The 27,755-nt window shown below is 43.4% G+C and overlaps 1 protein-coding gene across 1 annotated transcript; it reads left to right on the top strand.

Annotated features, from left to right (window-relative positions):
- muc (dihydrolipoamide S-acetyltransferase muc) lies at window positions 1-27,755 on the top strand. The gene is made up of 12 exons (XM_050183547.3): window positions 1-264; window positions 664-746; window positions 1,369-1,592; window positions 6,462-6,725; window positions 9,426-9,563; window positions 13,445-13,530; window positions 18,302-18,442; window positions 19,892-19,973; window positions 22,264-22,344; window positions 23,290-23,364; window positions 24,265-24,329; window positions 27,264-27,755. The coding sequence occupies exons 1-12, from the start codon at window positions 143-145 to the stop codon at window positions 27,391-27,393; spliced, it is 1,491 nt and encodes a 496-aa protein (XP_050039504.1). The 5' UTR covers window positions 1-142; the 3' UTR covers window positions 27,394-27,755.

Raw genomic sequence — 27,755 nt, 5'->3', positions numbered from 1 at the left:
AAACAATCGCGGTCGTCGCAGGTCGTCGGCTGACGAGCAGCAAACTCCGCCGGCCGTGTCCTCTACGATCACTCGTGAAGATCGGTGCGGGCGTCGGAGACGGACAAACATCACGCCGTCGCGCTGCGAGTGAAACAACGCAATGCTGCGGACTGTTCTGGTCGCGCGGAACGAACTGGGACGTGCATCTAGCCGCTGCAAGCGTTTCGTCCGAGCCGCCAGCGTGCTGTGCCTGGAAAGGAGGGACGTAAATCCCAGAAACCGGTGAGGAAAAAAAAAAAAGAGTCTAAAAGGTCACTTCGATGTAGTCACCGCGGTCTTACTACAACTCCTTATTGGGTGGTACTACTGCGTTCTTCTCGTTTGCATTAGACGGACGTTCCCACGTTCTTGGTTTATGCTATTGCTGCGAAAAGAAAACACGCCCGTGCGCAAGTTTCGTTGACTCGCCTTTACGATCGCGCTAAGGTGCTCTTGGCTATGATACAGCTCTGATGCTCGGATTCAAGTTTGGTGAAACTGTGTTCTGTAAGATCTTACAGTTCTGACGATCTGCGTCGCACACCACATCGCTTCGTGCGACTGAGTGATCGCTTTCGCTCTGGGTTTTACGCGAACATACCTGTATATCTGAATACACACTGTTTCCGTATCTGCTCGCAGGCTGATTGCACAGAGTTCTAGGATCCTCCTGAAACCGAAGCAACAGTTCAAGGATGGCGTGGCGCGACGGATGTACAGCGCAGGTAATTAACGAATGGCACAGTCGCATAGTTTATGCATGCAGTATATATTACCGAATGCATTATGTGGCATGCCAAGTGTTGTGCGCGATTAGTGAATACAGACTGGCTGTTTGCCCCATATCGTGGAACCTGCACTAGTCTGGAAACTCGGCTGCCCGTGTGTCATAGTTACTCTTGGATGATTTTTCACCCAAAATACTTTGTATTGTCGAATGACTTAGCGAGTTATACTGCTGCCATACGGCTGAACTTTTTCTTGAGAAAAATCCAGGCAATTTGCGCCTGACTGTCTTTGCATAGTTCACATAGGTACTCAATGGTTTGCCTCAGCTGATGGTTTGGCATCAGCTGAGGCAGTCATTGCAAGTTTACAGCTATAAATTACAGGATCAAAGTGTACAAGTTTTGCCACCCTATGTAATGTGCTCATGCTGCTGTATATTAGGTCAAATCTGAATTAGTTGACTGTTGCATTTTGAGGTGTCAACTGAAGCAACTTGGACACGCAAATGAGCACAAACGTGATGCAATACTCAGTGTTATCTTGGCTCGAGTTTTTATTCTAGCTATTTTAACCTATGTTGAAAGTATTGCTTCATGTCTGCATTTTGTCCCTATGCAGATTTGCCCCGGCACTTACGGGTACAGCTGCCGGCACTGTCACCAACCATGGAGATGGGCACTATCGTGAGCTGGGAAAAGAAGGAAGGTGACAAGCTGGGCGAGGGGGACCTGCTCTGCGAAATTGAGACGGACAAGGCCACCATGGGCTTTGAGACACCCGAGGAGGGATACTTGGCCAAGGTCCTTATCCCGGCTGGCACTAAGGACGTGCCTCTTGGAAAGGTTAGAATTGCATCAACTTACAGGGTCGCATGATTTGGGTGGTTTTTCACGGAAGTCAGAAAATTTATCCAAATGTTTACAGTTGCTGGAATTGAACTTAGCTGTCAAGATGTTCGTATGTTGTCTCAAGAACAGCTGCTGTGTTCCATATCAGTCACTTTCGAGGATATCGCTTTCAGTGGATGCTGATAGGCACTGCAGTGAAGCATCACGCTGGGCACTAGGCGACATCAAAGTGAAAGTGTTCCCAAAATTCTGCAACTATGAATACATCCCCAGCTAAGGGCCAGTAAGGCAGTACATATCATGTGGCACACCATGGCCGATCATGCCCACTGCACCTGAAAACTCATAATAACCAGCATGCGTAGTGCCTCTAGTGTGCAAGCAAACTGCAACTATGCACCATTATGTAGCTGCTCATAAATTGGTTAATGTGTGTAGTTCATCCCAAACGTGTATCCATAGACGTACAATATAATACAAATCATCTTTGCATTTTCTCACCACTTACAGAATAAAACATAAGATATCAATGCACATTCAAGTAGAAAGAGAAGGCACTCAAGTTTTATTCTTTGCCTACAAATGTTTGAATGTCGCTGTTCTTGCCTCCCACAAATTCTGGATGTAGTTCACTTCTGCCCACACATTTGGGGGCACCTTCTTGTAAGTTTTGGCCATAGCAACTTTGATCTATGTCTGCCTTCAGTACAGCATTGGACGGGAAGGTTGTAAATGGATGCAGTCTTTAAACTGACCCAACAGAAAAAGAATGCCACAATGGGAAAAGATCAGGTGACTGTGGAGGCAACAGTAGCAGACCCTGATCATTGTCCAAAACAGGACTGTGGAATGCTGTGGAGTAACTCTCTGGCAGAACAGTCTACAGTCACCTATGACACGAGACCTAAACTTGATAGCATTTGATCTCTTGGTAGGAAGGAATGGCCCATAGGCTCTCCCAGGACATGAAGCAAGAGGCAGTAATTTTACAGTACATATATTGTACTTCGATTGTTCTGAAAATGCATGAGAATAAGCAGCCCTCCACATGCAAACGTCAAGCTTTCTGAAATAGTATGTCAAATAAATTAAAATTAATTTATTATTGCAGTTTCATTTGCATGTGAAAAATAAATTGGGAAAATCATTTTTGCTGGCACTGTTCGCACTGTATGTGAGCAGAGAATAGTCAAATCTCGATATAGCAACCCTCGATTTAACAAAATTCACAATGTAATAAACTATTTTTATTTCCTGATTTTCCATTTAAAACCGTGTATTTATTTTTGCAATTTAACAAAGTCACATTGTGACACAGTTTCAATTTAACGAAGTTTTTGGCCATTCCAAGCATGTAATTAGAGCCTGTATGGCTGGTAAGTCTAGCAAAATATAAAATGTCAGCCAAGGACAAAGTTATTTGTAAGCCTCCATCAGCTGAAACGTTCGAGCAGCAGAAGCGCCGTTGAAGCTTGCGCGCCTCGACGCAGTGTGTGTAGGAAACAGCGCTGTGCCATTTGTCACGTAACAACTCGCGGAGGCCGTGCGGCAGCTCGGAGCACTCTGAGAAACACGAGAGCCGATAATTCCCTTTAGCGCAAGGGGGGTGGGGAAGGGGCGAGTGCGCGGTAACGTGATCAAGCACACACTGTAGGGGGAGAGGCACAAGGGACAGGTGCACATGTGCCCTCTCCCCCTAGCACGCGTCTCCCCTCATCTATCCATACTGTAACTGTCTATGGCTGTCCATATGTGGGCCACGTGCCATATCTTGGAGGTAATCTTCGGCAAATGCAAAGGCTGAGCTGAGGTGATTGGTCCTTCATGCACGGTTTGTTCCCTTGCATCTAGCGTTTGCGGTCGCGCAATCTCAACTTTCCAAGGCGCAGTGCGAAGCGTTCGCTCGCGTTGCGACAGCGAGTGTTTTTGGTTGTCAAGTAATCTTTGCCTGAGCGTGTGACACTGATAAAACTACAAACCTTCATGGGGTGGCGGGACTGCCCAAAGTCATTTTGGAGCAAGTAAAATTGCACTTTCGAGCAGTTTGGAGCAGACAAAATTGCATTTTGTAGCAGCTCAGAGCAGACTAAATTTCATTTTGGAGCAACTTGGAGCAGATAAAATTGCTTTTTGAAGCAATTTGAGCAGGCCAATCTGAATTTTGGTGGAATATGGAATATGGCAGCGCACTTTGAAACCACAATGAAATGCAGAATAAACCAACATGAAGGGCGTAGTAGACGCGCGCTTTGTAGCTATAGCGTACTAGAATATAGAAGAGTGTGTCAAGAGGCGGCACAGTGCATGCTTTCCTATAGAGCCGAGAACATCAGTGACACTACGATCCAACTATATATTCCCGTGCCGATGCTCATGATGATAGCGGAAAACGATCTCAAATTATGCGGTCCAATCGGCATGGTAACATAATTTCTGGGTCATCATATGTCACTGCAGATGCAGAGAGCCGCGATCAATCACGGGCTGATATAACATATAGCTATTCCAATCTGTTTTTATGGTGATAGCAATTATGTGGGTGTTCCAGGCGCATTTCTGGAGTCGGCATCGCCATGATGTTCCGTATAAAGTCCAGGGGCGATAACATCATCGCCATGTGCCGTTTGCTGTACGGTATTTGCGAGGGGGAGCCAACAATGGCGCCTCACTATTGCGTGCACCAGGGAGCAAGGCAGAGAAAATGCACGCTGTCTTCCGCCGGGCGCAAGGCACCATGGGGAGCGAGCATTATACTCTGGCGGCTGCTGGGTATGGCGTGGCTGTGCGGGCCTTATCTTGAAAGCACTCTGAAATGAGTCTGGGTGTGCCGGTGGCTCATAGCTTCATGTGCACTGTGTTCTTACCGCTTAGTTTGCATAGAAGCGACAAGCAGCACCAAGGTCCATTTGCTCGCCGCTGCTGCCGCTCCTCCTCACGCCAGCATTTTGACAGCAATTGTCCACGGTCATCAAGTGAGATGTGTTCATGTCTGCTTGTGCACACGTGACACCGTGCTTGTTAATTTAGTTAGTAAGCGAATGTTTACGAGTTTATGCGGCCGATAACACTGCTAGCTTTATTTTGTATATTTGTCTACTAAGTTGCTGTCGCAATCAATGTTTCGCCTTTCATGCGAAACTGCTACTTTTTATTCCAAAGCCGCCATTAGGTCAAACTGGCTCAGGGCTAGCCTTTATGGGCATAAAAAGATTGGAATTGTTTTACGTTATACCGGCCCTGGGGACAGAGACGTCCGCCCACTGAACGCTCTACAGCGTGTGCTTCCCTAACATTTAAGTCGCTCGCAGCGCCATGAGCCTACTTTTTGTTGTTTTACACCTCAGCTATAGGGAGCACTGCGCCGCTGGGCTCACCCATCAGTATTCTAGTACACTCTAAGTAAAGCAGCCCAAATACAGCTGCGCAGAGCATTTGCCGGAAGCGACGAAAATTCCAGTTTATAAGTGAAAAAATTCTTTGCGGGAGGTGCTGTTGCATGGTGTTTCGCTTATAAACAGCTGCACTCTTTTTCGGAGAATGAATCCACTCGCTGTTCGCAGCTACGGCCGCAGCACACATGCCGTTCTGGTGCAGCATGGTGCAGTTTCCATCAATTTTCTGTGTGGCTCAGTTTGGTGCAGGAATTTACTTTGTATCAAAATGGCGCAATTGGCACAGGAGTCCTACCCCTGAACCACGCTTCGTGTAGTTGATTCTTTCCTATTGCCATCAATGCTCCGCCTTCATGGCAAAACTGCAGCATTAATTTCTTTCTCAGGGCGAATATCTATATCTTTTTGCACTTTTGTTTTTAATTTGAGAGCACCGTCTGATAACAGCTGCAGGCACTAAGCGTGGTCTGCCGTGGCATTGAAGATTTTTGGCACCGCTTGACGCAACACGCTAATCTCGGACGCCATGAGCCACGCAGATGAATTGCCCTTGGCACGATCTGCACCGCATGGTACTATGACCTGACCTTCTTGGGAATCGCTTCTAAGTGATTACTGGCAAAATTCTATCCACGAGAATTGTTATGGGCGTTTTAAGGTGATTTTTACTGCTAAAAATTTAAAACCTCAAAGTAATTAAATTCACCATTTAACGAAGTTTGTCACTGCCAGTACAACTTCATTATATAGAGGTTTGACTGTACGTTTTGCATAGTCGCATGAAGACCTTGCGTAGTGATATCAAATGGCTATTTTATGCATGGCCGGAGAAAGAAAAATAGTATGAACATATAGGGCCATGAAAAGTTCCAGAGCAATCTTACAGTAAAAACAGTTGAACCTCTATATAACGAAATATAATATATGAGAAAGTAAATATACAATGTCCCTTATTGATATCAGCATGCAATGAATAAATTCTTGTAACGAATATAAGATATACATAATGAACATATCTTGTGTTGGATCGAACTTTGGCATAACGAATTTCAACTGTATCTGGCTTTTCTACACATGGACCCATTTTCTGTCCATCCCTTGAAAGACCTTGATTTCTTTATTGAAGGGGAGGGAATAAGTGGTACTGGCAGCTGTTCAGCCATTTATGATATGTAGCCACAGGAAGTTGCTCAGGTCTCCCTGGATTTTTTTCTTGTTTTTCTTTTTTTTTAAATTCGTTGAATCTGTATGAAATGTGCTTCAATTCTCTGTATTGATGACTGTCTGACCTGGAACCCTCAGTGCAATCACTCCTTTCAGCTGGTTTGAATGCAAGTGGGGCATTTCGCACTTTACTTCCAAAAAAAAAAGAAAGAAACGAATTGGCTTTGGTCATTTTCACAAGTGAGATGTCGAGATTGCTTGTTTTCAGGCTACTGTAAAGCACAACCACACTCTGTGCCCCTTGCAGCTCCTGTGCATTCTGGTGTACAATGAGGAGGATGTCGCCGCTTTCAAGAACTTTGTGGACGATGGCGCCACGGCGGCGCCCCCACCTAAAGCAGCAGCTGCTCCTCCGCCTGCTGCTGCAGCTCCGACTCCAGCAGCAGCACCTCCACCCCTCACCCCCTCACCTGCTGCTCCGGCAGCCACTCCAACCACGGGCTTGGGCGGTCGCATCTTTGCCAGCCCTCTCGCAAAACGCCTTGCAGCTGAGCAAGGCATTAGCCTGGGTGTAAGTATTGCTGTTGGTGTTGTTATCGTGACAAGGTTGCTTTCATGTTACGGCAAAACCATAGTGCAGGAGAAGCAACCTTTAGAAGTGTGAATAGCTTATCTGTACATTGCAAGGCATTTAAAAAAGATATAACCAGTTTAAATTGCACATGTGCAGGCAGTGTGACCTCACATTTCTTTCATCAGTGGCTATTGGTATGCAGACAAATGATTTTAGTGCTCATGAACTTTCTTGTCAGTGAGAGCTTCACATTTTAAAGCAACAGAATGAATTATAAGACACCCTCCACAATGGAGTATGTCTAAGATATAGGAAGTTGTGTACCAGACAAATACGTGTAGTACAGTGGCTGAACAATTATTGAGGCACTAATAATTCAGACATGCTCGATTATTTTGATAGTATAAGGAGGACCAAAATTTCAAATTCTTTACAGCACACACGTCGATAACTCAGACTCCACCCGACATGACAGTGTACTAATTCAGCTGCCAAGACAAGCAGAAAGAGTGATGTTCTTGTTTCAATGTACCATTGGTGCCTCTTTGAAATCAAAAGTAGCAATGCCTGGTCGATCCAGTAGTTGCCAACCATGGCCAAGTCACAAGCCAAGCCATGCCAAGTCACCAAGTTTTCAAGGCTGCATTTACATATTTGTTGTGTGCATCCCACTTGTGCGCATCCAGCATTTGTTCCTTTGTGTATTAAATAGCGACACAGTTTTGAGCAACTTTGTTGTTTGCTGTTACAAATTTTAGAGCACAGATCTTAGGCACCCGCTCATGTGGCGGCGAGCTTTGGCATAACCGAGCGAACGGGCGCAGCGAAGGATGAAAGAGCAATCGCAGAGCACAGTGGGGAATCAAATACGCGGAGGAAAGCTGAGGAGGAGGGTATGGCGAGAGTGTGAGAAGGAAAGCGTAGTGTGGCAACAAGGCCAACAGGATGGCCCCAGAGTAGCGTGCGTCGTCTGGGAGGTCTGTCTGTGGCTGCGCCCACGCATCACCCACAGACTGACTTTCACGATCTCCACATTAGCGAGACAGTCGCTCCACACTTCAATCTGTTTGCAACGTGCCGCATGAGACACGTCCGCGCCAGCCAATGTGTCGTGAAATGAAAACATGTACAGTGGAGTCTTGTTGATACAATGTTCACAGGAAGCGGAAAATATGATGTATCATCCAAAATCGTATGATCTAAAGCAAGCTCAAAAAGTATGAAAATAGGCATAATCGGTGACAAACTCAATAGCAGAGGTTCATGTGGAGTTGAGTGAGGCTGCTCCGCATAACACGTTATGCGGAGCAGCATTACTCAATGCCACACGAACCGCAGCCAACACACTTTTATTTAGCAACGTTGAAATAGCTCCTCAGTCTGTGCTGAACTTCTTTTCAGTGTCTAAAAAAAAGCTCTTCTAGAAGTTAAAAAAAAGAAGCTGCCGTTCCTTCATTCAGTTGAGCGGCGGAACACTACTAGTCAGTGTGGCCGCACTGCCTCAGCATCATTTTATCACTGGCAGCATGCCGCATCATGCATTTTTCCTCCAGTGTGCCTGGGGCTTAACACAATGTTTGTGGGTCATTGGAATGTTATTTAAGCTAGTACACTGGAATGTGAAACTATGAGCTTTAGAAATACCAGTAAAAGCCCATTTCTGCAGTTGTATTATACAATTTCAGGTGAAGACACGATCGCAATAACCGTATGAAAATACATTGCTCCTATGGCATGTTGGCCAGGAAAAGAAAAATAAACATATTATCCTGAAAAATGTATTATGCAGAACTGTATCAATGAGATTCCACTGTATAGAGCTGAGCTAAAATTTCATATTAGCAAGTATCATAATTGCCGGTAAATGTTTTGTTGTTCAATATTATCAAGTAGCTTTAAATGGCGCATACTGCAGCCTCGACATCGGCACTGACGAGGCTGGCGATAAAGCAAGGGAATTACCAGGCAACGACTGTTGCTAAGAAACTCGTTATCATTTGGCTGTAGGAACGCAGTGAGCCTCTATTCAAGTTGCCTCAGGATGGAAACTCGGTCCATGCTTTGACCATATTTTCATATGCCTGTAGCAACAGCATGGCAATGGTAGAAATGCCGACTGAACACATCACATCTAAGTGTAAGTGCATAGAGTGACTCATTGACAGAACTTTTTGTGCACCTGTAGAATCAAAAGACTAAGGGTGGACATCTTGCGACTAGGCAGGGGGAGAAGATGAGGGATGTGCTTGCACACGCAAATAACCTTTTTTTTTTCTTTTTTCCCTGATGCGGCTATTCTATCATTTGAAATGGTGCATTCAACAATTTTGCATTTTGGATGCATTAACAAAACAAACACGAGCTTGGCAAAGTTATGTTTTGTAGTCTCACTTAAAATCAACAGTTAGTGCTTCGAGACGATGTGCCTATTCGATTTCAACTCCATTCCGGAACCTCGAGCTACCATTACATTCCCATTGCATCTGCCCGACTGGTGCCATAATTCAGTTCCCATTCCATTCTGGGTGTTTTAAAATGTGGAATGAGTTCGGAACCATTCCAACTCCAGAGTTGCTACTCCGTAACTCTGCTCTGTACTTCCCTTAAACAGGTTTGCCTTGATGTCTTTGAACATGACTTTCGTTATTGCATATAAAATGTAATGTCATAGTAACAGAATTGAAACATCTGCCGTAGCAAATACCTGCTGGAAGTGGACCAGGAGGAAGGATCGTGGCTCAAGATTTGGCTTCTGCTGCAGCCATGCCAAGGGCGGCAGCAGCTGGGGGTGCTGCAGCCAAGTACGAGGACATATCACTCACCAGCATGCGTCAGGTATGTTGTGGCTGCCCTAGCAAATTAGTAAGTTATCTAATTTCTCTCTCTCTCTCTGTCTTTGCATTCCCACATTTTCCATGTTTTTTCATACCCTATCTTCAAATCTATTTAAAACAAGTAACCCACATTAAGTCACTAGTGCGATATCCTTGCAGATGTAGCGTGCATGTGTTTACGTGATGCAATTGTGCAAATGCAAGTAAGCACATACCTAAAACAGGAAATTGTACAAGAAACGTTGCAAGGCGAGAAGAGACAGTGACTTTCGACGCTACACGACGAGTGAACCCACCTCTTCTTCCAATGTTGAAACTTGCCAAGCCGCTGTCAGATATGCTGGCTGTAGTCGCGCAAATTGCGTGCGTTTAGTGCGAACACAGGGAAACTCGGATTGCGTCGACAGTAGCTCTTTCTTATCTTTCGGTACGTTGCCTCTTTGATGTTGCTACATCCTTCGTATTCATGACTACTATATGAGATAATGAAGGAAAAGTGTTGTCATATTTTATAACAATGGGGGAAAGGGGATGTAAAGGTTTATGCAAGGACATTGTTTCAAGGTAAATACTTGCATTTAAATTGATGCGTGCCTGTTAAAAAAGTTATAAGGTTTTACGTGCCAAAACCACAATTTGATTATGAGGACCGCCGTAGTAGGGTACTCCAGAAATTTAGACCACTTGGGGTTCTTTAATGTGCACCTAAATCTAAGTACACGGGTGTTTTCGCATTTCGATCTTATCGAAATGCAGCCGGCATGGCCGGGATTCAATCCCGTGACCTCGTGCTTAGCAGCCCACCATCATAGCCACTAAGCAACCACGGCAGTACGCATGCCTGCTACTGTGTATTAATGCTACTAATCGAAGATTCATCTGTTCTTTACTGCAAATTTTTAGGCCCGAGTCAATTTTCTATTTAACTTGTTTTTCCTTACCCCTCTTTCTCTCCCTTCTTTCTTGCTTTGTCTTTTTGAAATGGCTCAATAGTGTTAAGCACAAGAAATTCTGTTTTTAGCCCTGGTGTGTATATGAAGACTACATGTGAATGGCAAAGTTCTATATATTTCTATATATTTGTTCTATATAGCTGCATTTCCTTCTCCCAGAGACCTGCACTCTTTCTGCAGGAAAATCTGGGTGTCATGGTTTTTCTGTTTGTAAACTGCATCTCTGCATTAGTCACTTTCGTTTGCACTAACTGAGCTGTGCTGATTATTACACTTTCATTTAATTTTCGAGTCTTTCTCAGCATTTACTATCAGCCATTTGTACTGAGAAGCTGTGTCTCATTTTGTCGCCAGTGACCAATGTAACTGCACAGCAGTTAATAGAATAATAATAAAAGAATAATAAACTGAAACTGAAACAGAGGTGCTTCTTTTCTGTCTTTCTCTTGCAGTATGAGGTTTGTGAAAACTAGTACTTTTATGTTAAGTTGTTCGGTACAGCAAATAATTATAGTCGTATGGGAATAGAATACTTGAATATTACCGAATTGAATCAAATTGTAAATGTTCAAATAATTCGATTAACAAATTGAATATCTACTATTAGAATTTTTGAATATTCAATATATTCAGTGTAGAGACTCATGCAGTTCCACAAGTTGCTTGCACCGTGGTGCCCCTCGTGCTCGATGCCGCCATAGCGAGCGTTTCACTTCATTTTTAATGCAAAATGTGTACCAAGCACTCACCGATGTCAGCCTGGTGTGGAATTGCACACACAGCATCCGAACGGCGGGATTCGCAAAGTGGCGCTGCGTCAGCCGTGGCCACGTTTGTCGGTACAAGATTTGTGTGTTGACCGGCAACAATAGCAACGCGCATCTCGTAAAATGTGAAAACATGTGTGAAGATCGGGCCGATTAGTTGCCCATAGGCATGCAGATCATTTTGAATATGTGGCGGCGAACTTCACACCACTTCAACAACCGTCATTCCAACCCGCATGTGTGATCTCGAGACCGATCACTGATGAGCCACCCGTACGAACACAATAGCGGCAAGCATTTCACGACGGCTTGCGACCAATTACCATAATGGCCATACTGCCTAGGCCATTAGGCTTAATTGGCGCTGCTTCATCAAGCATTGGGGACTAAAGTTACGGCTTGGTGCTGAGTCGACGCAGATCTATTCACAGCAGCCAAGCGACACTTGGAATGCTGACAAAACGCCTCACAAATGAAAGCAAATGCATGGAATAGCAACAAAGTTGTTCACAGCCCCCGTCACGGTAAGTTGCGCAACCTTACCGTGACCCTCTATATTTTGGAATCCGACAGGTGACAAATAACCCCGAACCTGACAATGAAACGGTGCAGACGGTACCTGCTCTTCACCGTCAGCGCCAGCCACGCGCAGAACAGTGATCAAGTCAGGCGATGCGCGGTCCTTTCGTCTGTTGTAAACCACCTGCCGTAAAGTTGGGATAGCCCTTCTGTATTTCAGGGAAAAACTGGAAAGCGAAACTTTCTATTGCCATAAATAAAGGATTGCCACAAAACACAGGTCCACTTCTAAACTGAGAACCTCATTGGTGTTCAGTACTATGGAATGTCATAAATTCAGTAGCTTCAGAGGGAACAAAAAGCACTTGATTATATGCAACAGAAACTTTATTGATAAAAAAATATTTTCCAGACCCTCATATACTAGAACTGAGCTGTACGGATACCAAATTAGTGTTTCCTTTCATAAGAGTATACAGTACTGTATATCTTGATTTCTATGTACATAAGTTACTGATAGCTTGCTACATTCTTGTTATGCAATGTTGTGAGGCTCCCGAGCACGTGCAGCACCGTATTTCCTTGTATAAAATTTGTAAGCATTAAATTTTGTGAACATTTTTCTGATATTCAATATTCGATTCAATATTCAGCCTTTTTTTCTTGATTCAATTCGGTGTTCGCCCACCCCTACATAATTAACTACCACATGCATCACATTAGTTCACTTCTCTTCTGTACAAAGCAAGGAACATAGAACAATTGAAAGGTGCAGATTAAATGAATTTATGTACATTGTATTGTTTGATGGCTTAATACTGTTGCCTGTGTATGCGTGTTTTTGCTTGTTTATCAAAAAACAAAAGCTTAAATTGGCCTACTTTTGCACACCTTGGAAATAGGGTGGAAGTATCACTAAAGTGTCATTATTCTTGCGTATGTATGTACCGCTACATATTGTGATGCTACTGTCAGGACGAGATGAAGAGAAAATTATCTTAGGTATTGGCAACAGATACCAGTGGTTGTTATCTGAACGATCATCCCCATTAGACTACATGTGCTGAATAAATGCACCTCATCCATAACAGCATGTAAACGACAGACCAAATTAAAACATTTTTTTTTTTAATTGTGCTTATGACTCACATGTGTAGCAGTGCATAACAATGATCAGATTCTTACATAAATTATGTCGCATAATTATTGGCACAAAGCGATGCTTCTGAAGGAATTAGTTTTGTTTGCATTTTCAGTCACTACCGCCCTTACTACTGCTTCCTGCACAAACATAGTGCAGCTTCACAGTGATGTGTAGCATATTGCAGTGAAGCTGCACTGCAAAGAAACTCCTCAAGCAACCAGTTTGGCTAATAAGTGCAAACGTATGGTGACATAGAAAACACTATTGTTGAGGGGAGTTGAACCTTTAGTTCCACATTTCTGACAATGGAAGACTATGTTTTCTTTACTTTTCATATTTATGTGGCCTCTTATTTGCCGTGGAATGCTTGACTAGAAAATGCTGCCTGTTGAGAACCACGTTCGATGCTTTGGAAAAGCAACGTGCACTCTGGCTGTTTGTATACAAAGGGCAAAATTGCTTGGCTTGTAAACCTCCGTCCTCTCTGCTGTGCTTTCAGACGATCGCAAAGCGGTTGCTTCAGTCAAAGCAGACGATACCACATTACTACCTTAGTGTCGATATCAAGATGGATGCTGTCCTCAAGTAAGTGCCCTTTTTAGGAATAGAATTACGAGCGCATGTAAACACAAGAAACTCAGTGTCCTCTGCAATGTATTACCAGAGTGAAAATAGTGACTGTTATGTGTGAGGTTATGTACTGTTATTTATTTATTTATTCAGAAAGACCTCACAGGCCTACGAAGAGGCAATAGGATGAGGGGTGCATATGGTACAATTTTAACGAAATACAATTGGTAAAAAGATCTCTATGCATACGAGAATTCAAATAGTGGTGCAAAACAAAGAAATTAGCATGTTATGGAATTGCACATTGCCTGTGCAGATGTCAGAATCTGGTGGCAGGTATCATCAGCATGTACAAACAACCAGACCAACTTTAGTTCTTCAATGAAAAAAGAAATTGCAGTTTCTGTTATACCCATTTTAAATCCTTACACTATGTCATGGTACCATTGTTCACCTGATCACATAAGTTACACATTCACTTGTGCAAATATCAATTTTCAGATTTGGAGTGAATAGTAATAGTGCAAGACATTTTGAAGCGAATAGTTTAATAGCTGTAGAATTTGCATAAAACATTGATACAACAGCCACAAGCTAACAGAATTTTTTTTAAAATCTACTGTCTCTGGAAAGATGGAGAGTCTCAAATTTCTTTCGAATCAGCATTTTTTAAGTGCTTTAATTAAGTATAGTTATGCAAAAAATGCAAGTTCATATTTTGTACCATACCAGCAGTACAGAGCTGTTTTCGTACACATTTGCGGACTTTTGCTCAGTTTTGTGGTTCAGCCCGACTGAAGTCGACATTACACAGCCTGATGCGCGTTGTGCATCATCGCGATGCCATGAAGCATAACCTTCACTGCGTAATGCTAGCAATTTAGGCTGTGTTGCACAAATTGTTGTACCTGCTTACATGCGAGCTTGATCTGTTGCGTTCATTATGCACAGAGACAAACTTATAGGCATGCTTGCTGCAATTGTTGGCTCGTCACTTGCAGACCCGAATGCTACTTCTACTGTCTTCATATGTGCGCGTGATCTCAGGCCCAGTTGTTGATGATCCACTCAATATGTGGTGAGCTTCTTGCGACGGTGTGCTGCTTGCTACCATGCAGGCCCGCGACATATTTTCATCGCGGTCACACTGCCTTGGTTGTTAGGCCTAACCAGCACCGGGTGTTGTCAAAGTCAGTGTCAAGTGAATGTAGATCTATTTGCAGCGACCAAGTGACTTTTCCCTTCCTTTCTTTTTTTTCTTCTTAATTTCGAATGTTTGCCCAATGGCATAAACAGGTAAATGTATAAATGTGGACTGGTTTTGGTGGATGTACATTAGCAGTATTTGGTGTGTGGCCCCATGGCGCCAAGACTCATACTCCAATGGTCTCTGAGGTAGAAAGATCAAGAAACCACCTTGCTAGTAAAAGCGAGACCATGGGGGTAAACCGGAATGGCATTGACTTTCTTCACCGCCAACATATTTAGGGCATAGTGTGCACAGGTCATGTACGAAAAACCAAGCTAGACGTCATGCAGTGTTTTAAGCTTAAGTTCCCATTTTAGATCAGTTCAACAGAGAATGTGGCAGTGCCGCAGGTATGTTGAAATAATCTAGCAGGCCTGAAAAAGTGGTCAGTGACTGCAAACGAATTCTTCATCTTTGGCTTGTCTTGGCTTTGAGCCATTTAATGGCAGTGTGACTTGTTTACCTAAGCTGATAGTTGTATATGTTTTAAAATTGCTATTAATTTGTTTTGGATAATTGCCAAATTCTAAATACCGAAATTTAAGCCAAAGGGAATACTAATAGCACAGTATTTGATCGAATATAAAAAAAATATTGAACATTTGCACAGGCATTGTTATACCATAGTGCTTTCATTTACTTTTTGATACGAAAGCATCAAATGGCCCATCGAGCTAGAAACCGGCGTGTCGTCTGCAGCAGCAAGATGGCAGGTAACTTCTCATTGGCTGCGACGCCACGTCACAAGCAAGCACACCTCGACAGAGTAGAGCAGGCCAAAGGGAACGCCTGCTGGTGCGGTAGCATGCCAGGTGTTGCCTTAAGGGAGAAAGCATCGCACGACCCCACGCCGCCCTCACTCTCACTTTCATAAGCCTTTGTTATCCGCACATTCCTTGTCTGCGCAAGCTCTTGCCTGCATTCTAACTGCAACTGAGCAAGGCCAGATCAAAACGTGCTAAGCATCTCAACTTGCTCACTTGCCCGGGAGGAGTTCATAGCTCAAAGGACCGCTCGGCGGCATTCAGTTGAACTGTAATGCTTTGGCATTCACAACTCATAAGAAGTGCTTAGGTGTCCTCGGACGTCTTTCTTACCTTTGCTGCCAGCATTCAATTTTATCACATTTTTGTTTTTGGCACAAGACTAACACGTAGTGTCATGTTGTGTGCTCAGCAACACCTGTTGTATGTTTCAGAGTAGACGGGATAATTGGACATTTCAAACAGAATCAGAAGGCAGGGGTGAACAGGAGAGAGCATCTGCATCTGAACGCTTGCAGCCAGAGCAATAAATAGTATTGATGTCATATTCTTGTAGGTACTCGCTAAACACAATGAAAACAAGCGCATGTATAGACCTGTTTCATGGCGATCTTGTTGGCACTACCATGTTTGATCACGTGGTAATGCACCCATTGCTTGCCTCCGTTGACTCCATATTAACAATCCATGTGCATGACGCCGATGCAGCTCAGCAAACCTTTTTCAGCAAATACTGTAGATGATGACTGCGTGGACAATGTAAAGCTTTGGTCACAGCTTCAGAGAACATGCTAGTCCTTTCGGAGCTCATTACGCCTTGTTCAAATAACACGAGCAGTGCATGCAGTCGCCTACCAATAATTTGGACTCGATGAGCTTGTAAAGTCTGAATAATCGGAAGTCCGAAACGCCGTATTCACCGAAAAATAAGTTACTTTATTCCACAAGTAGCCAAGAAAGGCGTGCCATATTCTTCGATCATCACTTTCCGATGTTGGAGCTATCTCCACCTTGAACTTCGCATGACTGTAGTGCAAAGACACATTCGGCGCAGTGTCAAGCATGCTTTCGCGTGCCTAGCGCAAGACGCATCGACGTCTGTGAGCAACGGCATTGTTGGCTTAGTGCCAAGCATGCTATCTTGTCACTGTGCAAAAACGCTAGCTGCATCCCGTCAACGTGTCCGGTGCAAAATATGCAAAATATCACGACAAAATAGGTAGCATCTCAAAACTCAGAATAATCAAGCATTCCTTTACTGTGTGGGTACTGGAAGCATGGCTGGAAATGTATTCTAGGCTGGCCAAACTTTCCACTTGCAGATTAAATCAGGATCAATGTTTCTTGCTCTTTGTTCTTTATTTGCCACTCACTTTAAAGCAGCAACTTGTCATGTTTGTGACTCAGTAACGCTCCTTGGTGCAGTCACTGTCTGTTTATGTTCTGCCTACTCAACTCATGGGTGTGCTCTGTTGTGGTAGATTTGTTCTTGCTTCACAGAAGGCCTGGAACATAGGTGTTCTGTACCTTGTAATAGCTTGTAGCAAAGACGTTTATTGCTATTTACTCACTTACTCTGTGGACCGTCACAAAACGTTCAGCTTCGAAAATCGGCGTGCTGTTTCAGCACATTGCCTTGGCCCGTCTTTCGCACATTGATTCACGAGTGCCCCCATTCACTTATTCTTGAAACATGGGGTGATAGAGTGGGTGTAAGTTTGAGTGCGAGTTGGGGTGGATGTGTGCAAGTAACGCGCGAGAAACTTCCTACGCCAGAAAGCCGTGCTACTCCCCTTGTCGCTGTGCAACGAGCGGTACTCACTCTTGCCGACGTTCTGGGGTTGAAGTTCTTTCTTTGGAGGTTAACAATACAACGCTGGCAAATGAGTGAATTTTTTCATCCTCGAGGAAAACCGTGCATGGAAAAGAGCCACCAACACAGGCGGTCCTTATGTAGCAGCGTTCCATGAACTTGGTCACACAGATTCATTTCATTCCTTAATGTGCCAGTCACTATTTCCCAGCCAACTAATGCACACGTCTGCCACCTGCCATTCCACATTTTGCAGCATAAATAGAGCACAGTGCATTAGCAAATGCCCAGTTGCATTTACAACAGTTGATCACACAGTAGCAGGGCAGAAGCAGTAACGATTTTGTATTCATGTGCTTTTGCTGAGGCAATGCACGGTGCACCGCCAAAAGCGCCATCTCATTCTTCCGCTGCAAACTGCCCCGCAAAAAGGTTCTATACTGTACTGGTGTGCACAGGCTGCTCCTCATCATTTTACAGGCACTTATCAGGAAGTATGAAATGGGCAATAAGGCAATGTAATGCCCTCTTTGATGAAAACAGCCTAAGTGGATATGTTCCACTTTTTTTTTTCCCCATGATTTGCTTGTCAGCTTTCAGATTTGACTTTTCATGAATAATACTTGGTCAACAAGAATGCGCTCATCATTTTTCTGATACAAAGTGATCCATTCTCTTATGTCTATAAAAGGATAGAGCACAGAAGCTTTCCTAACAAATTTCTTCACTTTTCCAAGTTATCATGTCTAGCCTTCCTGCACGTTGTCAAAATCCTGTGACTTATAAACACACATTTGTCTATTTTGATTTTTTTTTTTTTTTTTACAGTGCACAGTGCCTGGCTAAAGATGTGCAAAGTGTTGCAATGTCCCTATTAGGGCCATAGAGAAAAAGAATAAGAGGGCCAAATTACCCGGCATGTTGAGTGATGCAGCACATGTTTTGGTTGGTCCATTCCAGGCTTCGTGCAGAGTTCAACAAGATGATGGAGAAGGATGGTGTCAAGATCTCCGTGAACGACTTTGTGATCAAAGCAACTGCACTGGCGTCCAAGAAAGTGCCAGCTGCCAACTCATCCTGGCAGGACACCTTCATCCGAGAGTGAGTTGTTTGCATCACATAAGACATCTTTGCTAGTTCGTAACCTTCCTCTCCCTCTGTACTGCTGTAGTAGCTACTTTGCATGGTATTTATTCACATTTCACCTGAAATCTGTATATTTCTTGCATGGTAAGGCACTAGTTGCGGATACAGCAGTCACTGACGGATAATTCGGACAGCTTCGTGCAAATTTTGGACATCTTACAATATGTCGCTCAAGAATTTGGATTCCTTGACATTCCATTTGCACAGCCATGTGCCAATTTGGCCACCGAGTTAAGCAGAAAAGCAATATTTTGATACGTTGCAGGCATGGTCAACGGCGCCTCTTCGAAACCAAAAGTAATTGTCCGCCTAATTGCCTAGTTGATCCAGCCGCAGCTGACTCCGCCCAAACAATGGCCCATGCTAATCCAAGCCGCTAAGAAGGACCACATTCTCTGCATTTGTGGCTTGTTGCTCAAGTTCCACATGTCCACGTTTGCTCCATAACGAGTTAAATTGCAACACGGTCTACTCCATCCTTGCTGTCTTCATTGAAGAGGTCGGATAGTGAGGGAACTGTAGGAAAACTACTGTTCCAAAGAAACCTATGATCGTATGGCTGTCTGAGTGTGGTCGGCTTCTGTTTTTAAGTTGGAGGGTATGGAGATTTGGTACATTTGGAGACGATGCTTTCATTTATCTCCGGTGACAGCCATGACAATGGGGAAAATACAGACTGACCACGTTGCATACAGCCATACGCACATGTGTGCAGGAACGCACTGACCAGCTTTTCTGACCACTTGTCGAACAGAGGCTTATTTTCTGACGAATTCAATATTTCAGACTCCATTTACTCGGACCCAATGATCAGTTAGCGACTGTATCGCACGCTGTACCGTGCACATTTCCGAGCAATACAGTCGCCAACCAATAATCCAGAGTTCAAATTTATGAGGTTACACTGCACCTTACAGTGTCATGCTGAGCACAAGGTCGTAGATTCGATTTTCAGCTGCGGCAACTGCATTCCGACGCATCCGAAATACAGAAGCAGTCATGTACTGTGCTTTCGGCGCCCGTCAAAGAACCCTAGGTGATCAAAATTAATCTGGAGCCACCTGGCGGCATCCATCATAGCCCATTGTGCAACTTCAGGACATTAAACCCCACAATAAATTTTATAATTTTGATGTTGTTCTCTTTTTTTATTCTTGTAGATGTTAGCTGGCGTTCTTTGGTTGATAGTTATGGTCAAGTTAAGAAACACGTCTTGCCTGATTGCCTTATACAAATGCACATGTAATTTTTATGTAATGACATTTAATCACTGTGAACCACTGAACCAATATTATATGTTTCAATTTGATAATAATGACATTAAATAATCCCATGTAATGGCGTACAAGTTCACTTGTTAATGACAAATGGTCTCATAGATGAACACCTGGCTCTTCTGTGCAGGTACAAGTCTGTAGATGTCAACATGGCAGTAAGCACTCCAGAAGGACTCATCACACCCATTGTTTTCGGAGCTGAGAAAAAGGTGAGGTGCATTTCTTTTGCTACCTTATATTTCACTGTCTCCTTATTTTGATCTCTTCCACTCTTTTGCCTTGCACTATTAAAATACTACTAATAATAATTTTGATAGGGAAACAGGCCACTGATCAGCGTCACAATAATATGGCATTTTGTAATTTGTATGGACCCCAAATTTTTTTAATTGGTTTTATACTGATAGTTGTTACAGGCACTTTCTGGTGTTTCCATATTTTGCCACCATTGTTATAAGTTGCTTACAGACTGTGATCATCATCATTGAATCTCACGTAAGACCCATGTCTTGACCCTGGCTATGACTCGGGCAAGCCTAGCTTCAGCAGCGCTTATGTGGACTGCATTGTCAGAGAATTGGATGGCCTCACATCATGCAAACATTGTCTGAAGAGTAGGAGTACTAGATAGTTCATCATGGCAAACAAAAAGGAAACATGCTTATGTATCAAGACCTATGAATAGTTTTCCGCTACTTGTGCGAGGAGGGCCCGTAGCTTAAGACTACAATGTGCCAAGACTCCAAGGTGTGTTTGCAGAAGGCCCGGGCTTAATGGTGTCAAAGTCAAAGTGGAGTACTGGTGCAGAGAATAGCGCAACTGCACGAGATCGTTTGCAATTTACTGCGCGTGCAACTCTGGTTATCATGCTTGCTACATTGTATTAGGATGAAATCGCAATTTTTGCTATACTATTCATTGATTACCTGTCGTTACCATTAAAAAGGCTTTTGCCTAACCACAGTGCATTGTGTCGAACAGCTTACTAGTACAGTTATACCTCTATATAACGAAGTCGGTAACATTGGCAATTTGTTTGATTATATCGAAATTTCGTTATACTATTGGAATTCTACCTTTTTGCAAATAAGTACAGTCGCCGATAGCTTTTTTTGGCATGGAAGGTGCTGCAATATTTTCTTAATTATCGGGCAACCGGAAAAAGCAAATTTGAATGAGGAAGAAATTAATTTTGTTTAATTTGAGAGTCGGCGATGAAAGTTGGTGAGAGTCAGTGCCCCCATGACCTAATCCTCAGCTTATCTTTTTTATCCACTCATTCTGTCCTTATCGATTGTGCAACTGGTGTTCTTCAGCTTGAGCTGCCCCATCTTCCCAATACTCCAACTGATATACCACCATACTTATGCTAATGCCATCACGTTTGCTTGCCACCTTAAGCTTCTGCATGCATTACTTTGATGTCTTCACGTGATATTCTTGATGGCAACTACATCTTGTCTCCAATTGTCGACGTTCTGTTAGCCAGTAATGTTGCCCTTGCTAATACCATTGTTTTCATTGCTGACAATACAGTGGTCGTTCCCCTTCTCGAGGTCAGCCTGTTGACTCAGGTTATCCTGCAAGGCATGTCACTGGCCACCATTTCTGCTCTTGATCTCTACAAGATTGCTGCTTTGGATGCAGATGTTTTGCCGCCAACTTTGCTCCCAATCTGACCCATGTGCAAGCTAAAGATCTCTACCGCTTCCTATTGCGACATCTTTGATTTTGACGACCGCCCTCTGGGCTGAACATCTGTCGTGACTCATCCAACCAACACTGGTAATGCCAATCCTATACGCCGAAATCCATATTGCATATCCCATTACGAACATGAAGTCATCCGGAGCAAGGTCGACAAAATGATTACAAGAGGTCGACAAAGTGATTACAAAAGACATAATCGAACTTTCATATAGGCCATGGGCTTCCCGTGTCATTCTCATGATGCGATTTTCATGATTCTCATGATGATTCTCATGATTCTCATGCGTTGGTTATCGGCATTTTAACAAAGTAACTCATAAAGACGTTTACCCTTTGCCTTGCACCAATGACACCCTCGACTGCCTTCATGGAACCAAATATTTCTTGTCCGTCGACCTTTGGTCTGGCTATTAACTGTTGTTCCCTTTACATAGAATATAGGTTATTCCCTTTACATAGAAGCAACAGCTTTACCTGTCCCAGTTGCTTCTTCTGACTGTTGCCCATTGTTTAGCTTTACAAAAGTTGGTAAAACAGGCGTCTGGCTTGACTGGCCTTACTATAAGCCAGTATTACTTTAGTTACCTTCCAGAAAAACTAATCAGATCAGCAGGAAGCTATGTTTGTGAAAGTTTCAGGATAGTTTAGAAGACTGTGTCAGGTTAGGACCAGGTATCATTAAGCTAGTTTTTGCATTCCTGCAATACGAGAAATCCAAGCTTGAAAGCAAGGAAACCCTCATCCACAAAAAGCGTCTCAAATGTTCATTTGTGGCAAATCATTTTTCAGGGGCTTGCACAAATCTGTCAAGAAACGAAGGCTTTGGCTGCAAAGGCACGGGAGAAGACGTTGCAGCCTCACGAGTTTCAGGTAATCTTAGTGATCCACCCAACTCTGCAAATTGTGAAGTGATGAGTACTTACCCTTCTCTATGTTTTGGGCAGGCTTGACTGCATTTTTATGTTTAACCGATTTAGAGTTCACCCCACCCTTTAATCAATTGATCTTTGGTGGCAGCACTATATGATGTTGGACAATTATTGAAAAGAAAGTTCTACTGGGACGTGGCTGCTTAATTTGTGGCTGGTCAAGATGACATTGCAAATGAGTATGACAGGCATAGCCCGTATACGACAAAGGAAAGATGTGCCTATGTAGACTTTAAACTCTTGCGATCAATTTCATTTTATGCTCCCACAGTTACATGCCAGTATTGCAGCAAGCAACATGGTTGGAGGTTTTATTATTGTTCGAGCACAGCTGGTACATGTATTGAATATGCATCAAGCAAAGCATTGCAGTTGTAAAATTTCATTAAATCACATTTCTGCTATGTTGTGATGTTCCTAATGCTGGTAGGTTTGAAAATTCAAAAGATGGTTGCTTTTTTGGGGTTGGTATTAGTGAAAATAGAGATGCATGGAAAGGGGTCAGACTATGCATCTTTGACAAAGTAAAATATAGACCTACTGTTTCTGTATATGCCCATAGCATGCACGTACTTGCAAGTAATGTTACATTCTTTTCAAAAGTAAATGCAGCTTGTCTGTTAAACTTCCTTTTGTATTTAGCACTCTAACCATGCTGCAAACTGTACAAGTTTATATCAGAGCACTAAGGTTAGAGTTGTAACGACGCTGTGAAATCAGGTTTAGTTAAAGATTGCTGTCTATGGCACTTCAAATCAAAGGAAAGAGAGCCGGCCAAAGGACATTATAAAGTAATTTATAATGCACACTTTAAAGACACGGTGCTGTCACCAAAGTACCACCTGCCACGTCAGAGTTGAACAGGTTGCTGTTTGGTCTGCTGCAGGGCGGCACCATTACTGTGTCGAACCTGGGAATGTTTGGCGTCAAGAACTTCTCAGCCATCATCAATCCCCCTCAGGTTTGCCATTTTCTGCTTTGCAACTAAAGGAGAACCTCATTACATTATCAACACGAAATAGAAAGTCCTCTGCAATCATGGTCTGGTTACTGAAGGCACAGTCTGCTATACAGTTGAGCCTTGATATTATGAATTATCGGATATTTACAAGTCAGTCTAACATTTGTTTGGTCATGCTTTAATTTGATGGAGTGCATTCTCCTGCTGTAAAAAAATGGGACATGGTATTGGTATTGATTACAGTAGCAAAGCAAATCGTAGTTTGCGCATGCCTCAAAAGATCTATATTCTGGTAGCAAAAATGTCGAACACAGTTGGTGACTGATTTTTCAGGCACCTGACTTTTCTGACTTCCCCCTGCGGAACTGCTACCTACCGCTAGCACCAACATATATATTGGAAATAAAGAAAATTTCAGATGCCGCATGCGCAATGCCACGAATGTGGCAGCCATGAAGAAACTTACCACCATGTTGACTAGGCACAAAACCTCAACTTTGGTTGTCAGCTACTTAAGAAGCGGCACTGGTTAGACCTAATGGCCTAACTAAGCAGCCTGGGCGTGCTGGCTGAAATCAAGTACATGTAGTAGTACAGCCTACGAGTGCAAGTTCAATGTTGAATAGTTGTGCTTGAAGAAATTATTTTTTTGTTGTTGTTGTTGTTGACACTGTAATTTCCAAACATGCCTAGGCTGCGAAGAAAAATAAAGTAATTTGTGGCACTATTGATCTCCTAACTTTTTTCTCGCATGTATACATCAACTTCCGGTGTTTGAATGTGCACTGTTTTCTAATTCTGCAATTAAACGGCGTGGTTGTTATGAATGAGCAAATTCAGTCTTCAAATCAGTTGGCATTGCTTAATACCTTGCCATGCATTTCTCTTACCTCCGTGCAGGCTTGCATATTAGCAGTTGGCACCACAGAAGATACCCTTATACCAGATGAAGAAAGCAGTACAGGGTATGTTCACTTCTTTGCTATCCTACTGTGACATGTGATCTGCTCCTGTGTGGTTCCAGTTAGCAGATTTTATTACAAGCTTCACCATGCCATCACAGCAGCAAGGGCTACCTTTAGTGGTAGTTTTAGTTGAACAAGTGGCAACTGTGGCTGAAGATACATGGTTTGTCAAGCGTAAACAGTCACTGTTATCTTTCTTTGTTTTTCACGCAGCTCTGTGTAATGAAAAGAAGTAAGCCTCTAGAAATGTGCCGAAGCATTTGTGTCAGTAACAGAGGCAGGAGTTACTAATAAATATGCAGCATGCCTAGCTGTGGCACCCAACTTGAGATTACCTCCCAAATAAGGAGGTTGGTGACAACATGCCAACTACCAGCAATATGGAAGCGGCAGAAACCACATTTTGTGTGTATAGAGAAGCTGTTAGCAGCATTGCCATACACTCATGATTGAGGTATGCCTAGAGCCCTACCTGAGTAGCCATATCACTGCACTAATGTCACAGTTGGCCAAGCTGAATGAACAATGGCCGCAGCCTATGCACACACTCAAGCCCCTGCTCTAAGTATTGGTGCTTTTGAGGCAAAAGCGTCAAATGACTCAACAGAGTGCGGCTCGACAGAGTTAACATTGGCTGTGACGCCACTGCACGAGCGTGCCTCGACGGAGCAGGGCGGGCGAAACAGAACACCAGCGCGCCAGGCGTTGCGTGAGGGGAGAGGACATCGCTGTGGCATTACGTCACCCTCGCTTTTGGAAGCCTGTGTCATCAGCATGTTCCTTTTCCGCGTAAACTGCGCCTTGGTAAGGCCAAATGAAAACGCACTCGCTTGCCCACGAGGAGTTCATAACTTGAAGGACTGCTCAGTGGCGATCAATTGGACATGAATGCTTCCACATTCACAACTCATAAGAAGTGCTTGGGTGTCCTAGGATTTTTTTTCCGCCAAAGTTCACATTTAATTCCCTTCAGTGCAGCCTTTCTGCAGCTATCATTACCAGGCATTTCATCACTATTTCCCGATAGTCTCGAGTCATACAACTGCTCCCTCAGCAGATTTCCGTAAGCACTAATGTAGTTGTGTACTGTACAAAACTGTGTGCTTTTGTGCTGCGCAAAAGCTGTTGGCTCAGACGTACTGTTGGCGTCATAAAAATCGCCAAGACACTTAGAAATGTGTGATTGCCTTCACGTAATTCTCATCTTGCACTGAAACCAGTTGTTCATAACTATGGCTATGATATGTTATTTTTTTAATTTGGCAGGTTATGCACTGTAAAGGCTATGAATGTCTCTGTATTGCAGAAAATTGTGTTCAAGCCCAACCTAATCTTACTGCACTTATAACAGTGCCATTTGCCCAACATTATCTGTGGTAAACATGATTTAGCTATAAAACAGATAAGCAAGAAGTCTTTCTGCATTGCTTTGGAAAATGGCTGCACGTTATGGAAATTAAGCGTCATATTTCAACAGTTCATAAATTCTAAGAGTTCTCTTTAATGGATGACCCCAGTTGCGGCTTCACTTCGGGATATGTCGGAACAATGTACGTATTGAAGGCAAGCTTGCTGAATAAAAGTCCTCTGATGATATTTCAGTCGTGTGGTGGTGCCTTATGCTCCATAGTAGAATTACTACTCCAATGCTGCCATGCATTTCAAATATAGTAGTAGTATCTTCATTCACGTAATTTCCTCTCAGATAAGTGTGAAGGTGCCTCCGGCCAGAAGATGCCAAAGTGCCGTAGATGCACATAGTGATTCTGAGTGCATGAACATTGCAAATAAGACTGTAAAATAAAACGTTTAGGACTTGTTGGATTTCTAGCTTGTTTGAAATGTTTTTGGTGGTGGTGGTAAAAAAAATTCAATGATTACGATACTCCCCAATGCGAAATTTGAGCGCAGCTCTATGCGTGTTTTCATTTCACGATATATTGAGGCTTTGAGAAAGACATGTAGCAGAGTTGGCAGTCATCGAAAATTTGATTCGTGGGTCAAGCGCATCGGCTCTTTTACGGGACTCATGGAAGGTTTCAATGTAATCGCTGGTGCTGCTTGGCTTCCAGAAAGTACTACACAATTCGTGTCGCGCAAACAATCAGATTACAAAATAATCACAAAGCATGACAATTGAAACAAGCGCTAGAGAGAGCTGATGCGAGCAGACAGTAGTACGAAATGAGCGGTCCGGCTGAGACCAGATAGGTGTACGCATTGGGCATGTCCGCATGAAGCCAGTTTCCTGTGCGCACGTCACTGAAGGGGCAACTCATTGTTCTCCACCGTTCACAGCTCGCGTCTTTCATCTGCCACTCCAGGTTCACACGGCTACGCCGCTGCTGCAGCCGACACTCGCCCCAGGAACAGGCCATAAAGAGCTGTGCTCTAAAAAAGACACCCAGAATTTCACAGTGGCATCCAAAAAGACAGATTCTTCCCCTTCTTCAGTTATTTAACCATAAAAGTAGTTCCCAACTTTTTCCTTGACCTGTATTTTGAATAATAATGCTGTGGGCAAAATTGAAAAATGAATGGGAATGATCAAGATGAAGGGCATGAGAGAAGCATCTGAGTAAAAAGCCTACTACGGTATATACTCATGGAATACAACACGACAGGGAAACATTGATGTGTTAACACCCCAAACGCACAATTACTCAGGAGTGCGATGTCATGCTGCTACGAATCTGGTTACTAAAGGTGATGTGGACTCCTATTTAAGTGTACAAGCTATAATTATGCTGGTCACACGAACTGGAGCCTGGAAACCAAGTACAGAGCTTAGTTAGCCCTAAATTGATGTTTGATTTCGTGAGTATAGTACATGTTTTTCTGTTGTGTGATGCGTCAACTAAAATATACCGAACTCTTGTAAAAGTAGACCTGTGTGCCTGACATTTTGTCTTTCTCTCTCCCTGTCTATTTTAGGTACAGGACGGCCAAGGTGATGTCAGTGACTCTGAGCTGTGATCATCGTGTAGTCGATGGCGCCGTAGGTGCACAGTGGCTCCAGCACTTCAAGCATCTACTCGAGAGGCCACACCTGATGTTGCTCTGAGCAAACATAATTCAAATGTGACATTTCTTCTGTGTAATTTATGCCACGTAGGTAGAAGAAACATTGATGTCCTGCGACATGCGCATCTCTCTCCCACCATCCTTCCCTCGTCATCTACGGGCCCAGCTGAAACAGTGGAGCTGTCAGCTGCGCAGGTGTCCGACAACCCAGAGATTACGTTGCAGAGACTTAAAGAAATTTTGTTCAAATCCGGCAGCGGCAGAAAACACCCAAGAACTACGAGGAAACATCAGCAATTGAGCGATGAGGCCGATGTCTTCTGTATGGAGACAGTGTGCGTGTAGGAAGGTGTTGATGCTGGTAATGATAGAGCGATTAAAAGACAATTCTGTGAAACGGCA

This window comes from Dermacentor andersoni, chromosome 4 (genome assembly GCF_023375885.2).
Source record: "Dermacentor andersoni chromosome 4, qqDerAnde1_hic_scaffold, whole genome shotgun sequence".
Classification (NCBI taxonomy): Eukaryota; Metazoa; Arthropoda; class Arachnida; order Ixodida; family Ixodidae; genus Dermacentor; species Dermacentor andersoni.
The sequence above is the reverse complement of the archived record's forward strand: the minus strand, read 5'-3'. Positions and strand labels throughout refer to the sequence as shown.

Coding starts and splice junctions, on each gene's coding strand:
- muc (XM_050183547.3), top strand. CDS start 143: ATGCTGCGGACTGTTCTGGTCGCGCGGAACGAACTGGGACGTGCATCT. Junction 6,726..9,425: donor AGCAAGGCATTAGCCTGGGT/GTAAGTATTGCT, acceptor CATCTGCCGTAG/CAAATACCTGCTGGAAGTGG. Junction 23,365..24,264: donor CCATCATCAATCCCCCTCAG/GTTTGCCATTTT, acceptor ACCTCCGTGCAG/GCTTGCATATTAGCAGTTGG.